Source organism: Syzygium oleosum, unplaced genomic scaffold (assembly GCF_021117445.2).
Source record: "Syzygium oleosum isolate NSW1041296 unplaced genomic scaffold, Sole_v2.1 Sole_v2.02, whole genome shotgun sequence".
NCBI classification, from domain to species: Eukaryota; Viridiplantae; Streptophyta; class Magnoliopsida; order Myrtales; family Myrtaceae; genus Syzygium; species Syzygium oleosum.
In genome coordinates this window covers 20,733,026-20,749,478 of record NW_026607486.1, presented here as the reverse complement: position 1 = coordinate 20,749,478, position 16,453 = coordinate 20,733,026, and the positions used below count along the sequence as shown (strand labels likewise).

The 16,453-nt window shown below is 42.3% G+C and overlaps 2 protein-coding genes across 4 annotated transcripts; both read right to left on the bottom strand.

Moving 5' to 3' along the window:
• Positions 1–199: 199 nt before the first annotated feature.
• Positions 200–2,761, bottom strand: LOC115673248 (uncharacterized). Of its 2 annotated transcripts, XM_030595360.2 has the most exons (6): positions 2,539–2,760; positions 2,338–2,424; positions 2,180–2,242; positions 1,908–2,009; positions 700–958; positions 200–578 (listed from the first exon to the last, which is right to left on the bottom strand). In XM_030595360.2, the coding sequence occupies exons 1-6, from the start codon at positions 2,614–2,616 to the stop codon at positions 466–468; spliced, it is 702 nt and encodes a 233-aa protein (XP_030451220.1). In that variant the 5' UTR covers positions 2,617–2,760; the 3' UTR covers positions 200–465. The 2 variants fall into 2 exon arrangements, with proteins under 2 accessions (XP_030451220.1, XP_056164774.1); XM_056308799.1 differs by lacking the exon at positions 1,908–2,009 and having other exon boundaries at positions 2,539–2,761.
• A 2,211-nt stretch (positions 2,762–4,972) lies between these two features.
• On the bottom strand, positions 4,973–8,267 carry LOC115673010 (scarecrow-like protein 9). 2 transcript variants are annotated; one of them, XM_030595026.2, is made up of 3 exons: positions 8,139–8,267; positions 5,428–7,854; positions 4,973–5,302 (listed from the first exon to the last, which is right to left on the bottom strand). In XM_030595026.2, the coding sequence occupies exon 2, from the start codon at positions 7,704–7,706 to the stop codon at positions 5,457–5,459; it is 2,250 nt and encodes a 749-aa protein (XP_030450886.1). In that variant the 5' UTR covers positions 7,707–7,854; positions 8,139–8,267; the 3' UTR covers positions 4,973–5,302; positions 5,428–5,456. The 2 variants fall into 2 exon arrangements, with proteins under 2 accessions (XP_030450886.1, XP_056164522.1); XM_056308547.1 differs by having other exon boundaries at positions 8,217–8,239.
• Between the last annotated feature and the right edge of the window lie 8,186 nt (positions 8,268–16,453).

Sequence of the window (16,453 nt, the reverse complement as noted above, 5' to 3'; positions counted from 1 at the left end):
TTTATGGTCTCATGATGTGTAAATTATGTGACGCCCTAGAGAGTTCCTTAAATTCCCTGTCACCGTCTAAAACAAGCATATGCTGAAACATTTCTTCCATCGGAAAAAATAGATATGCTATGGTCAAGGAGCTTCCAGCTGCTGTGAAAACTTCATGCAAACTTTCTGGAAAGGAAAAAGTAAAAACAGTGGATTGGAATTATGTAACCACAAAAAATTAATCCGCGTAGTGAATGTGCCATTGAAGGCTAGGATTGACAACTTCCATCCTGTGAACTACCATTATTACAATAAAGGACAGCCCTTGTGTAAGTTAGAGAAAAGAAAGTCCGCCGATGATTAGGATCGTGCAGTGGATGGCGGAAAAGAATACAAGCCAGATAATACAACACGCCAGCCAGCCACCGTTGCTCAAGAAAGCTCAACCTCCAGGAAAATTCTCAAACAAGTGAAGCAAAGGTGTTTTCAGGAGAGCAAACTTTGACAGATAAAATAGATCTCTCTTGATGAAGACCTCGTAGCTTTGGGCCTCAACCATGATGTCTTTCTGAAAAGAGGGCTACAAATCCGGCGGAATTCTGTAAATTCGATAAGAAAGAAGGTTAGTACATGACTCAAAATCTCTCCTAGCAACACACATTCGAGAAGCCACAATATGACTCATGACTGAAAATCTCTCCTATTGAAATGCAAGTCTACCTTGTGTATCCTCACTTTCCAGAAGCTTAATGACTAGGTGTCCTCCTGGTCGCAACACACCCTCGTCGTCAGGAGCACAAGCAGAGGGCTTTGACTGTCCATCCATTTGGATATCGCCACTCATATGACCTAAGGCAGACCTGCCAACAGCTACCTCAAGTGCTCGCATCCCTAATTCAGCGGATAAAGCCGCATCCGTAGTTGTGATCCCAGAAACTAAGGGACACATATCGGAGAGTACGACGGAAAATCCCCTTTGCTGAGAAGAGGCAGGCAAATCACATATGCTCATAAATTCAGAAGCAACACTGCATTTAATCCAGTGCTACATACAGAGTACAGAATACTGGAAAAAATAGCTGTCTACTCTATGAATGATATGGTAAGACTGACTAGCATCAGACCCTATGCAAAAGAGCCTCCTAGTTGAGGGAGGTTAGCTACCTGATGCAAACGCAGCATGTTGACACGGAATAAGAAACTGTTGTAAGTAGGATCAAACTTCCCAAGGAATGATGTGTAAAGCAAGATGAGTACTTTTGCATATTCACGCGCTGCAGAGTGTATTTTGGATGTCCTACCTTGACTAGTTCTAATTCCTAATTAGAAAATTGTGAGGCTTTAAGGCAGTAAGCATAATAAAAACAAGCAAGGCCGGAATAGTTTCCCATTGGTGCCATTTGATGTTAACATAGCTAGCCCTATCTCAAATTGTTGAAGAATATATAATGAATCTTGCTTCAACCCACAGGATGGACTTAGTCCTTTGAGATATGGACTCGTGGCTTAGGCGCATTTCAATACAAGTTCAACCAATCTCGTGTCGAGAGTACTCACTCAGGCTTCAGGCAGTCTCTTATCTAGTTCATCAGGTTAATAAAGTATTCCATGACCCAGGATTTAGACACCCCAGGTGAAGTTCGTTGGCATTAAGACAAAACAAACGAGAATCTTGCTTCCAATTTTTCGGAGGATATCTGGTGACGAATATAATAAATCGTGTCTGTACATGCTTAACCTAGGTATCCATGACATTGTAAGATTTTCCGGTGACAAAAGACTTAACCTTGGTTCAGGAGGAAGCAGAAAGTAACGATCTATACAGTGATTTACAAAACATTTAGAACTCACGTACATCCCCATTCACAAAAGTAAACATCCATATTTTCGTTTCAAGTCCGAGTGAGTACTTTGCAATAAGCAGCTACCTGAGGAGAAAGGGCCTTAATTTGGTGCTTCGGGAAGTTCCTCACATCGGCACAAACTGTCTGAACTCTAGCATCACAGTGCATTGTAGGAACCTTGACCTTCTGTTCTGCATACCCCCAATTCTCCCATCATACACCCAGAAAAAACACTCTTCCAAACAACAGAAAACATAATTCAGAGATGAACACTCTCCACTGAGTCCACTCCACTCCATTTGATCAGAACCTAACAGTGCCACACACACAACACGCACAGGGAGAGAGCCACAAACCTTGAGATCAATGCCGACGACAGACCCACCATTTTTCAGAGGACCCAAGTTCTGGCAAGCAACCTAGACACGAACGCGTCAGTTAGATTGGATGATAAACGAAAGATGCATGGAGAGATTTCAAGAAACACGTCGAACGGTCGCTGAGTAGAGAGGACCTGAAGCCAAGCGCCGGGAGCGCAGCCGAGGTCGAGAACAGAGGACCCAGCGGTTATCAGCTTGTACTTATTCTGCATCTGAAGCAGCTGTTCGGCGCACGAAACCGTAGGGAAAAAGGGTAAGAAGTTTCACACGGTTTCGAAGCAGAAAATCCGATATTCAAAGTCAGAGCAAGCGAGGGGCCAGAACAGAGGAGGGACCTTGAAGGCAGAGCGAGCGACATAGCCGAGGCGCTGAGCTTCTCTGTAGAAGAAGTCCGGGGCTCCGGCGCCGCTCATTGTCGGCTTCCCTCAACCTCCGGTCAGTCTCCGGCCGGCCAGGGTGGGGGGGCGAGGAAAGCCTACGCGAGCCGATGCAGGAGTCGGCGTCGCCTCAAGCAGTCGCGCCGCCCCGACGAGCCACACACACCGCCCTCCTCCTCCGTGGCCCGGAGCGGCTATTGTAATTACGGGTCGGGCCAGAGCGGCCCGAGATGGCCCGGCTGGTTCGCAATCAATGGTCGGGCCCGGGTCGGACCGGTTCCTTATGTTGGGTCCAATTCGGGTCGCCCATTAGATTTATCTGTCATGTATGGATCTTTCGAAGCCGGGCCGGGCTTTTTCCTCGGGCTTTGCTCCATCCTCAATTTTGATTATCGTAGCGGTCAACGAGATTACGATTTGGTTACCAACTAAAAAAGGGATAATGACACAAACAGTTCCTGAAATTTAGCTTAATGTGTAATTTGGTTCATGAACTTTTAATTTGTTCAATGCAGTCCCTGAACTTTAACCCAATGTTTAATGTGGTCCCTAAAATTTTAATTTGTTCAATGTGGTCCCTGAACTTGTTATACATGTTCAGTTTAGTTCCTAAACTATATGAAAATGTACGATATAGTCCTTGAACTTGAATTAATGGAAGGACTACATTAAACATTTTTATAAAGTTCAAGGACTATACTAAACATGTACCAAAAATTCAGGAACCACGCTGAACAAAATGAAAGTTCATGAACCACATTGAACATTGGGTTAAAGTTCAAGGACTACATTGAACAAATTAAAAGTTCGGGGACCAAATTACACATTGAGTCAAAGTTCATGGACTGTTTGTGTCATTTTTCAAATATTCACGGTCTGGAGCCACCATCACCGTCATTTGCCCCAGGTTGCATTCGGATCACGTTATTTCGAGTCACATCAGTTAAAAGAAGCCTCTCTAAACTCTACTCATCACATAGACAGCTAATGCCGCGTGCAAGGTGCATTAGTTTGTAGTCATTACCGCTTAACACACGAAGAGCTTAGTGTTCAATTATCTTCTGTCATTTGTTTAACTGTCGTCTTCGTGACGTTAGGTGATTGTTCACTGTTCCAGCATCACAAGATCCTTTCGGACAGCAGCATTGCATAGCAATTGCCGAGAAACCGATACCATATGTCTATAGAAAATAGACCCCTCGATGAGATGCAAAGTCAAACTTGGGAATTCGATTCTTGGTGTCGCTTTTCAAGCTTTTTGTCATCTGATAAGACGAAATGTGGATAGGGGCCTTACCTAACGAGTGCATACAGAGCTTTCTTGATGTATCCACGCGACATTTCAGGAACTTTCTTTATTCGCTGGGACGTTGACCTTCTCTTCTCATTGGAGATCACTCAGTGTCGCATCAATTTGCTTCCCTCACAATCAATCTCCAAAAGAGAAAGTCAAAAAGGGTAGCTCGAGCTCTAACCGCAAGATCACATCTCCGCACATGATGCACGCATTATAATAAAGCTACTAGATTTCTGTATTTCCCAGTGCTAAGTTGAAGTGCGTGAGCACGAGTGTGACCAACCCAGTTAGCAGAAAATGACTTCTCAGAGATGAATGATCTCCGTCGTTAGAATGACGAGCGACGCCCAATTTTCATCGAGATTTGTATTGAGAAAGTTGAAGACGACGCTGTCTATGTGACAATGCAATAGAGATTGTAGTGTGATCATACGTATACTTCAGGAGCACAGTTCCATGACCATGTCTGTGTATACATTAGGCATACTGAGCTGCTTTGCCTCTCTGGCAAGGAGGTGACTGCAACTTGTCCCCAACCCAACCTAATGTTTAACTAAGTACCACATATTTATGTGCATATAGTATGTAGGTGTACATTTAATAACCTCAAACATTAACTAAACTCTTGCACATACGCATCTGTCACTCCATTTATTGGAATCGGCACCCCAATAATGCGAGCCGCTGATCATATGGGTCCCACCAAATCCAATATTTCACACGCACAATGCTCACATAAACGTCATGCGATAACGAGATAATTACTTAATGGCTTCTTTATTGAGGAGAGAAAAAAGGGATGAGGGACGAGTCGGCATTTTAATCAATCAATGTCCCCTTTCTAACCATACATAGATCAAGGTAAAGGCGTATACATTGCGTTTCCCGCATTCAGATATAGAAATCGCCAACATGAACACAAATGAAAACTTGAATTGCGTATAGAAAGAAAACGAACCACTTCTATTAAGCCTAATTCGGACTTCGGATCATTGCCGCCCATTTTAGCAAATATGGATCTCACAAACATCATCAACCTTATCAAGTCAAGCTCGAGAATATGAGCAATGAACAAAGCAGGCCAAACGCCGACGCTGAAAAGAAAGAACGGATATTTAATCAAAGAATGCTCATCTAATCATTCTATGAATGGTCTGCATTTGTAAAAATTAGAAAATCTTCAGAACTTATTGGAATCAAAATATAACAAAAAGAGAACTATCTAAAAATCGCAGCCATAAATCTGCCAATGCAAGTGCTGCCCAGATATCTTCCAGCGTATATACAGAATCCTATGAGGATCCCTCCTAATGAAGAACATATAAGCAGTACAGTCCACTATTCACCTATTTCTGTTCTTTAGGAGTCTTGAGGATTGGCAACTCGCCACGTTGCCTAGCGCTGTCTGCACATGTCTCTGCCCACCTGATTCAGAAGAACAGAACTGAGCACATGCACAAATTCGGTATGACAGAATTCGGATGATAACTACAGGTAATAACTTAGATAATTAGATATCCCAAATTATATAGGATCAAAACCAGACTCACCATGAGAAAAACTTCTTGTTCTATCATCTTCATGCCTTGGGTGAATATGTTTTGGTGGAAAGTCCCCAAGTTGAGAGTGCATGAACAATTCGGCCCTTCCATCCTAGCAGAAGCCACTGACCATCTCCATCAACGACAAAGTCCTTATGGTAGTAAGATTTCACTCTGTCCTTTGCCGTCTCCGTGATCTCCTCATTCAACGCAAGCGGCATAAACCCTGCCCTCATGATCCGCACCGGCCACTGTTTGTAGGTCTCTGGCCTTTCAATCCTCTCCGAGCCTTCACATGCAATGACATTCATGGCTTCCCATCCAAATATCTCTTTCTCAAGCAGCATCCTCTCTGGAATGTCACGGGGAACATTTGTCTCAAGCATATCAAAGATAGTAGAGTAGTGAAAAAGAGCCTCTCGAAACCGGGAGATAAAGAATGGGGCACTAAAGGCCCCATTTAAAACTCCAAAAATAAAGACTGCTGGATTCATCTTCCTCATTAGATTCACAACAATATCCCTTGGACTCTCAGTCACCACCGTCTCATCGAGTAGGTTCCTTAATCTGTACAAACAGTTCACCACGAGAACCTCATCCTTATCAATCCTAAGATCCTCCAGTTGGATAGTGTCCCACCTCTGTGCTATAGCATTGAATTCAAATGACACGCCGAAAGTCTTCGCATAGTTCTTCAGGCGGCGCCCTGTTTCCTCCACCCTTTCAGCTGGCTTGAATCCCGGCTGCGGAAGATCGATCCCAGTTATTCGAATTTTAGGAGGTCCACCAGGTCGTGATGAGAGACGTTTTATGAGACAAGGCCATTGGAAACCGTAGAGGATGCCAAAATCAATAATGTGCAGCCTGGTTGCATTTTCAGCTACATTCATTATCGTCTTGTTTGAGAAGAAGTTTGAGATCTTTCTAAATGGACATGCAGCAAGGTATAGGTGATAAGCTTTCAAGACACAGGCAGCTGATGTCGGTTTAGATATGAGGCCAGTGTAAATCCGAGTTCCGGAACCGGCTAAGCGTGCCTCGAGACCATTAGCAAAGTAGTGCGCCATCCTTTGCATTCCATCACCAGTAGGAGATGAGTGATGTCTTATCTGTTTGAGCATCTCATTTGCACTTCTCCTGTCATCTACTGCGACAGACTGCGCACAGAGAGTCAGCAGCGTTCTCAGATCAACCACGTCTTTTTTCCGTCCCTGCTTCTTAACTCGGCCCTTTTTCCCGTTCGACCCTTTTGTTTGTCTGTTCCGCTGCACGCTTTGCAACTCTTCACGGAGTGGATCATCTTTTCCACAGCTAAGCAATACCACATCAAACATGTCTGAACTCACAGTTGATTCAGTAGAAAGTGATGACTGCTTGTGACTTCTTGATTCCTCCAACCATACATCCTCAGAGTGAGGATTCTTCTTTCCCCTAGATTTATTCAAGTGTTCGTTCCCCATAGTCTTCTCCACCTTTGGGACGGTACTGATGGCATCCTTCTCTGGTATCTTAAAAGACAAGTTATTTTTGTCCAAATCGGTAAACAGAGAACTGTTGTCTGGAAGAAACTTACTAGCCTCCTCAACGCCTTTCTTGAAATGAAACGCCGATTCTTTTTCACTTAAAACTTCCGGCAACCAAAGGATACTCACAGGAGAATCGGCAAACCCATCCGTGATAGAACTAGTGCTACTATATGGGGAGCTAACTGAAGTATAGGAACTCGAAACGGAAGAAGTAACAGAGACCCCGGGCTCACCCAAGTCACAGCTCCATCCCGGCTTTACCAAGTCGTAACCATGCGAATTGCGTTGGTTGCCAGAATTGATGGCAGAAAGATTGGCAGGACTATCATGATTCACATCAGTACGAGATATCGGGTGGCTATTCAGTGAAGGTGGATACTTTTCACCGATGACCTCGTAGAAGGACTTCTCGGCAGCCTGTAGGGCCACGGACTCTTGGAACATGCAAGTCTTCTCTTCCACATCTTCTTCCATAAGAATCTCACTGATGTACTTGAGAACTACGTCGCTGAAATCGCAGTCCTCAACCGACTCCTTTTCCGGGGCGACGACGCTCAAAGACGGAGCTACTCTAGCTAGATTCAGATCAGACGACAACGGCACAGCACCCACGAAATTCCGCACATCGTCCCCATCGTCAATTTTGAGCCTACTCACAAGATTATAATCTGGCGAGACCGTGACCGCCTCATCACTGCAGGCGTTCCCATCGGCCCGACCATCGACACCACCGACTCTTCCATCCATCGGGCGTGACACCATCTACTCTATATCGCTGTTCAGAACAAGCTATACATCTCTCTCTACAGAGCTTCCTTTCTCACTTAGTGACTTCGTCTAGATTCAAGAAACCCAGATACACGTAAACCCTGAACTTGACCAAACGCAAGGCACCTCCTTACCACTTTCCCTGAACAAGCAAACAAACAAACAGAGCAGGAGATCTTTAGGCAGGCAATAAATGCCGCGCGGCTTACCTTTGACACCCAGAAACGGAAATCAACACGACAACAAAATGATGACGAACAGAACACGCCATAAAACTCGGAAAAGAGCATCGCCTAGGCCAAGAGATGTAATCGGGAGCTTTCAAGAACAGGCTCAAAACTTGAAAGCTCAAAACTTCAACACAATTCCCTATCAAAATCGAAACTTTCGAACGAAAACGAAGAAGAAAATGAAGCCGACGGGTACCTGGGTGACGAACCAGCAGAGAGAGCGAGAGAGAGAGAGAGAGAAGTTGAGTTTTCGATTATGAAGACAAAGAAGAACATGATAAAGCCCGGCTTAAGCAGGTGATGAGGACGGACAAGAACGCGTCCGATCTCCACCGTCCGTTTTCGGTGGAAAATATATATCCATCGGCCTGCAAGAGGATATGCATTTGGACCCAAAACACAAAAAGGGAAATTGACGTTTTTACTATTTCCTTCCTGGCTATTCCGATAATGGAAATATCGATCACCGCATCTCTTCATTTGTGGTAAATGGCGTGTAGTAATTTAATGAATTGCCCTCGTCCCCATGCATCAAAGTACAAATAAAAAACATTTTTCCGGCCGCCGTGTAAAATTCACGCGTCGGGAAATGTACAGAGAAAGCAGCGAAACTCGGGTCTTTGAGACTTTTATGGAATTCACATATATGGACGGTTCAGGCTTCATTTATGTTCCGCTCGCTTCGCAAGGCAGCGACAGCTCGATTCTCTTATTTTTCTACGGGATTGTCCCGTAATTCGTCTTCGGATCTCGCCCTCTTAAATGTTGTACTTCCTCAAAACCAGATCCTACTACGGACTTGGGGCTGTGAAAAGGGCAAAAGAAACAATCAATCTCTATGGACGACACAATAAAGACACGATCCTCGTGTCGTGCATATGCTTGCTTCTATGTACGAAACGGAACATCCTTTTCACCATCGTAAATTGCCAAGAGGGGAGGCATCGAACATGCCACTTCGAGGTTTTTTTTGCAAGAAACTAATTCAGTAAAAGGGTACTTCGTGTACAAAAATTACGCGGACAAGAAGCGACAATACTACAAATATCTATGTCGGAACATATAGTTGTTTTATCTTTTTGTTTACTATGGTTAGTCATGTTGGAGAGAATATTCCGACAGCATCCCACTTAAATTGGCATAGTTGATAAGATGGCGATCGCGAGGGTCCAGTCGTGGGAATAAATAAATAAATATATATATTATCCAAAGTCCATTTACCGAGAGTATATGTTCTGTTTAGGCAAAGTGGCGTGGACACATGAAAAAGGTTCATTCATCTGCTAGCTATAGCTGGATGTTGAATACAGCAATCAAACATAATCTTGTCATGTTTAGCAAGTGCGTGTGAGGTTTATCTTCCGGAAAAAGTACCGAAAAAAAATATCTTGAACCTATTACACTTGTATCAATTTGGTCATACAACTCTCAATTGCATCAATTTAGTCATAAACATTTTGAAAATTTGCTAGTGTAGTCCATCTAGTTGACGTGGATATCGGACATCCCATGTAGCATGGCAAGCGCTGACAAGGATAATTTTTGTAAATTTTATTATTATTTCTTTCCTTTCCTTTTCTTTTCTTTGTCTTTTTTTTTTCGTTCTTTCTCGACTGGTCACCGAGCCTCGGAGATGGCAGGCAAGGGTGGTCCTCGCCGGCCTCGGGCCAGAGGTTGGTGAGGTTGACCCTTGCTGGTTGCCGGCCATTGCCAAGGCCCGACGACCAACAAACGAAGAAAGAAAAAAGAAAAAGAAAGAAAAGAAAAGGAAATAAAAATAATAAAAATTGTCCACGTTAGCGTCGGCCGTGCCACGTAGGACGGCCGACGTCCATGTCAGTGAATTCAGGTCGAAATTGATTGGATGGCTTACATTGGCAAAATGCCAAAGGATTTAGCACCAAATTAATTAGCACTTTGCCCTTTTTATCTTCATCACATTGGCACGTATGATGTGATTTTATTCTAACCCGTGTAGCTTCCTTAATTACGAAACGTGTTCTCCCTTTTGACTTCCGGTGTATCGTCGCCAGCATTAATGATTCGGATAATGCCACGGCACTAATCTAACTTATGTCTTATCCGAATCATAGTACTATGATGCGCATGCCTAGCTATGATGTATATCAATTCATATGCTTTGAATCTTCCAAGTTATTCTTGATTTTATCGGCAAATGGAAGCGAAAGCGACCACCCAAATGGATTAGCCTTTCTAATGCGTGCACCAACAACACTTTGAGTGGGAGTCGGGGGAAGTCATCAACATCCGTCAACACTTTCTCCACAATCATATCAGATTTGATCTTGATTCTGAGTTTCTTCTTTTACGAGATGACAAGATTGTCACCTCAAGGTCGGAAACCCTAGCCTCAAGCTTCCATCCTGTGTGCCTGGTCCAAGAAAGGATTTACCATCATCTCGGTGCATGCATGCACGTCGCTGTCTACTTCTTGTTTTCCCTCCGGATGTTTCGTGGAAAGTGAGTTTCCTGCAGCAGATGGTGGTCGTCGCTCCCGCATTAATCTCAAGAATATCGACCGCGACGTTAATTACTTTACTTAATTGCTTTCTCCATCTTCAACGCGGAGAAAAAACGGGTTGCTTCCGTGCGTTGAATTGTCGCTTGATCTCGTGGTTAACTTTTAAGCGTAGGAAATAAGCCCTAACTAGGGTTTACAAGAATTCTTGCCCGCGTATGCATCCTTGTCTCCCGCGCTTGTTTCCATCACATACATTTCGCTCCTTTTTTTTTAACTTGTAATCGCCGCCAGCAATGGCGTGCTTTCGTAGCTAATGGAATATGACATAGAACCACCGGTCAAAGCCCAAGTATTGTCATGAAAGTTCTGCGATTTCACTAACCGCTGAACTTCTCTTTTCCATTTTACGCTGCTTTTTTTTTTGTCCAATATCTTTATGCTAAGCAAGACTTGCAAAGGGTTCTTGCAATGCAAGAAACGCGTATTGGTGTACTTAAAATATGATAGCCGATGTGTTAGATAAAACCAATTATGATGCGGATGCGGATGATATTTCCGTGCATACGTTTCATTGCGTTAAGGTCCGGCGGAGCTTTTCGTCGTTTTTTGAAAGGGGGATTTTGGTCGTGGCTTTTTTGTTCATGCTGAATTCTTAAGCGAAAACAAGTCGCTTATCGATATTTTACCCAAACCTGAAAAGGTTAATCCAGCTTTAAGTAATTATGAGATAACTTTGCGTGATGGTTGTGTATGTTCACTTGTGACTTGTTTGAAAGAGCAATTGACCAGACAATGAGTACGATGATTCTAGCTTGAAGATGATTTGACCTTGAGAATAACATGGGCGACGCCGGAGTCCAAACGAAACTCGCGACGGCGAACTCAATTAGGCTAGCCGCCACCATATTCAGAAGCATCATGTGATGCTTCTTCTTTTCGTCACGTGTCCACGATTATATACTTGGGTCAGCAAGACCATTCGTACATGGACTTAGCACCCACAAGATGATGTTGGTTTAGATAATCAAGGAGTTTCCTCAATTTTTTTTTTTGGGATTCGAATCCTATCGGTAATCGCCTAGGAAGGTGGACTTGTCGAGGTACACGAAAACCGACACAAATACTATTTGATCGTGAAACTTAAAAATGAAGTCATTGTTTATGCACACGAAAAAGAATAGTAGCCCCTTGGCCATACTAATTCACTAAGCTAAGCACGTCAATCACTAGAAAAATCGCGAGCACATGATCAACTTCAAAATGAATCATGCCGTTGTGGTGTGAAAAAGAAATGCTGAGAGAGCATAATAGCATATCGTAGAGAGTGAATGACTGTCAATTGTAATCTAGTATCATGTTTTCCTCCATCTTTTAAGTAGGCATCACCCACATTTTTTACGAAAAGTGTCGGAAAAGTCATAAACCTATTGTATTTGTGGCAATTTAGTCATAAACATTTTAATAGTGTCAATTTAGTCCTAAACATTTTGACTAAAAGCCAATTCAGTAATTCTAACTAATTTTGGTCGGATATTGTTGACGTGGACGCTAGAATCCTGCCAATCTTGGTCAGTTGCCTGTAGGCAATATCCGGCCAAAATTAATCGGAATTACTGAATTGATTCTAGCTCAAAAATTTTAGCACTAAATTGACACCATTAAAAGATTTATGACTAACTTGACACCAATGCTATAGTTTAGGATTCTTTTGACACTTTTCTCCTTATATTTTTGTATTTAATTAAATTTGTATGTAGGCAACATTCATAACTTATAACACAGCAATAAAAGATATGGTTGAATAAATTTTATGCAATCAGGCCGGAGAAAAATATAGCTGAATGGCTTACCATACTTCAATGAGGTCAAAATTCCGCATCTCGCGCTAAGCCAAAAAAAAAAAAGTGGCACGACAGCCCGTCACGCACGGTTCCCAGACATTGAAAATCATCAAGTCACATCAAGCAAAGACAATTTTGTATGATGATTGCAGCATTAGATTCTCATGATTTTGAGGACTGACCGAACTATGTTCCTTCTGGTACGTGACTGCGGAATGGCCATATGCAGACTTCCAGGTGCTCCCCAGTTCCCTCCTGATCAACCCGAAAAGAAGAGATTCATTCTAACCTGGTTCGCATTTGAACCGACCCATTTGACCCGATAAAAAGAGATCATTTGAAAGTTGTGTTGATAGGACATGGAGACTCGAAGTACTAACGATTCCATGATAGGTTAGTAAGAGAATTTGGAACTTGATGCTAATGAAGTGGTGAATCTCGGATGCATGTCGATTATTTGCTTGTCATCGTAGCCTTGCTATATAGAGCCAAATTTTGGGCATTGTGCAAAATCATAAGCCATAGCTCGGTAGGCTGTCGTGGCACGAGCGTACGCGCATATTAAAACACGACTCGGGCTAATTAAATTATTGGCAAAGAAAAGAGCTCTCGAATGCGAACTCTTAGACTAACCCCCATGGTTAGGTCAATCTTAAAACTTGCTTCTTTACCAATTGCGGGGTTAGGCACACACCTCAGCATGACTTGATGGGAAAAACTTGAAATGGTGGGCCTTGACCTCATTCTTACGACTCTAAGGCTTATCGAGTAGTGAAACATGAACTGTATATTTGGCCCAACTTAATGAAATGAAAGATGGTTCGCCATGTCAAAGCATTTGGGTGCAAATAGGCCACTTATGGCCGTGACTGGTGCCTTCTGCGTGCATGCCAGGTGAAGAAACGTAATAACAGAAGAAATACAGAACACACAAATGTATATTATATATAATCGTAGCGTTGTTACAATTTTTTTCATTTATATTTCAATTACAGTTGCTTTATTCATGCCAACGAAGAATTAAAAAAAAAAAAACAATCATGACATCGAAGAATCAAACTTACAATTGCGTTTTTAGAGATCACACCTGTTGTATTCCTTTGCATTGTAAATTTCTCACGGTGGGTTCTCTTTCAATATCTTTGTAATCATTTATATTTTAATCATATCGTAACGTTGCTACAATTATTATCATTTATCTAATGTTGTTTATATATATCACGTTGTTTATATTTCGTTTACGCTGTTATTTATTCATTGTTTATATTAGTTTATCTTCTATTGTTGCTTTCTTCTCTAAGATATCTCCTTAGAGCATTTTGGTGCAAATAGGGCACTTATGGCTGTGACTGGTGCCTTGTGCGTGCATGCCCGAGAAGAAACAGAAAATAACAGTAGAGATACATACATAACACACACCCACACATGTATACTTTCCCATAAATTTTATGAGATCGACTTGAAGTAGTGGGCCTTGACCCCATTCTCACAACTCCAAGGCTTCTCAAGTAGTGAAACATACTATATATTTAATTAAATAAAGAGTTAATACCATAAAAAATCTCCGACCAATATATTTGTGCCACATTTATCTCAAATTAATTTTTGTGCCATAAAAAATTGCAAACCAAGACACATGGGCCACATTTACCCTCCATTAGCTTTCCTTAAGTTTTTTTATCAACTTGCTGACTTGGAATTACCTGTGACAAACTCGGATGACGTAGATAAGTCCACCTGGAAATTCAACTCTATCTCTTTCTCTTTTTCTTTCTCTTTGTTTCTGCTCATTCTTTCGAAAACATTTAAAAATCCCAAATCTCTGGTTATCTTCATCCATCTTCTCCGGTAATCTTCTCTTTCTCTTTCACTTTGTTGCTTTAGATTAGGGGTAGGGTTCATTCTTTTAGAAACAATTAGAAAATCCCACGTCGATCTTCCTTGCAGTTCTCTTGTGCCTTATGCATGGGCCAAATCCCTAAAAAAACATCAACTTTAAATGAGTCTCAATTATGGCTCAACTTTCTTTTTTCCTCGTAAAAAATCACAAATTCTCACTCCGTACCCAAATCTGGCCCCTGTTAATATTTTGTTCAATGTGGTCGTTAACGGTGGGACATGTCAATTCCAATATATATATCCTTCCACGTGTCTCATTTTTTTCTCTGTTTTTTCTTTTCCTTTTTTTGAAGTAGTTGATCAAGAGAACTAATTAAGCAGCTTGTGCTCCAGGCCATTGCCATGGCTGTGCCTCCTCCGAGTGAACCGAGGCCAATGTCAACGTCTAGGACCCTCTGGCTTCGCCGTCTTCGACATCAACTCCATCGACGAGCCATGGCTCCTTGTCAACAAGAACGACAAGGACAAAGAGAAGGACAATGCTCCACCTCTAGACGCACATGTCCGACCCAATTCTCTAAAAGCTCCACAAGCTCGAGTCCACCAAGACTCTCCACTCCTAGGTCGAGGTCACCAAGGCCCTCGAGGACCTCAAGACCGTTGCGGAGGAGGCAAGACCGAGTCGATGTGGCGAGAGCAGAGGAAGAAGACCGAGTCTCGAGTTGCAGCCGAGCTAAGCGCCCCCGCCCCGTGATAGTCTAACAGTGGCAGAGAGCAAGTGTAGATGCGGCGTCGAGCAACGGAGGTTGATCCGTGGAGGTGACAACCAAAGTGAGTGAGAGAAAGAGAGCAGAGAGAGAGAGAGAGTGAGGTTTCTATCCGACCCTTGTGACCTCCCAAATGAGAATTGGTAATCCAGTACTCGGTGATAATTTTAATGTGAGAAAACTTGATGAGTCATAGTAATTCAAGTTGGTGATTTTTAAATGGAGTTAATAAATGCACGAGGTTGCTAACCAAGACAAATAAAAATTGGTACCTTAATAGAAAATTTTGTAAATTAAAAAAGAGAACTAAATGTTGATAAGTAACTAAAATGAAAGTCAATAACCCAAAACTAGCTAGTAACTTAATTTGGCAAATGTTTTTAAATCACTCTAATTTAAGTTGGTAATTCCATATAAAAGCATATTTTCATCATTGGTAAATTATGCAAATATAAATGGGTAGTTAGTAATTATTAAAAAGTTAGCGATTTCACAAAAATATTGTTAAATTGCTGACGAGAAAATTCTTTTTTTATTAATAGTTGTTTTATACTTACTAATGCATATTGAAATTTATTAATATGAAGAAAAGCTTATTTTTTGCACACGGAACAATAGAATCCTGTTGAACAAAGAATTATCGGGAGACTCATTGAATGATGAGCATTGACTTTTTGCGTTCGTCTTGATTCTTTTGGGATATTCGAGGACTTACAATAATTACGAGCATTGATTAAACGACGCACGGTGCATCAATTGGGTCCCCTCTCCATATTCCGACACCAAGAATTAATTGGCCCGAGTCCAAAAAATCGAATTCGGACATGAAACATAATATAGTCCACTTGATTTCATGATTGGGGTCGGTTCGCCTCTTAACCTTAAAGGCAATTCATAAATTTTTGGGAAAAAACCACCAAAAACCCCAAACTTTGCCATCTGTGACACATTTACCCCGAACTTTTTTTTGTGACACCAAAACCCCGAACTTTCTTTTTGTGACACATTTACCCCAATGTATTTAGTCCATGGGCATTTTCGTCTTTTCTCGCTTTTTTTTTTTTTTTCCTTTCCGTGAGGGGGCCTCGCCGCCTCAGCTCCCGGATCCGGCGAGGGGCCCTCGCCGGCGTCCGAGCGAGGGCGGCCCTCGCCGATCCGGCGAGGGCGGCCCTCGCCGGCGTCGGGCGAGGTTCGCCCTCGCCTGGGCGAGGCCGAAGGAAAGGAAAGAAAAAAAAAAAGAAAAAGCAGAAAAGACGAAAATGCCCATGGACTAAATACATTGGGGTAAATGTGTCACAAAAAGCAAAGTTCGGGGTTTTTGGTGTCACAAAAAAAAGTTCGGGGTAAATGTGTCACGGATGGCAAAGTTTGGGGTTTTTGGTGGTTTTTTCCCTAAATTTTTCGGACAGGACCCTCCCTCACAATTATGGAATTAGAGGAAGCTTGAATATCACAATCTCGAAATGGGTCCAAAAGGATCATATCGTACGAGGAAAAAAAGTTTTTTTTATAAGAAAAAATATAGCAATAATTATGGGAACGGTGCAAAAATATTGTATTATTGTGCATGATTCCGCGTTTG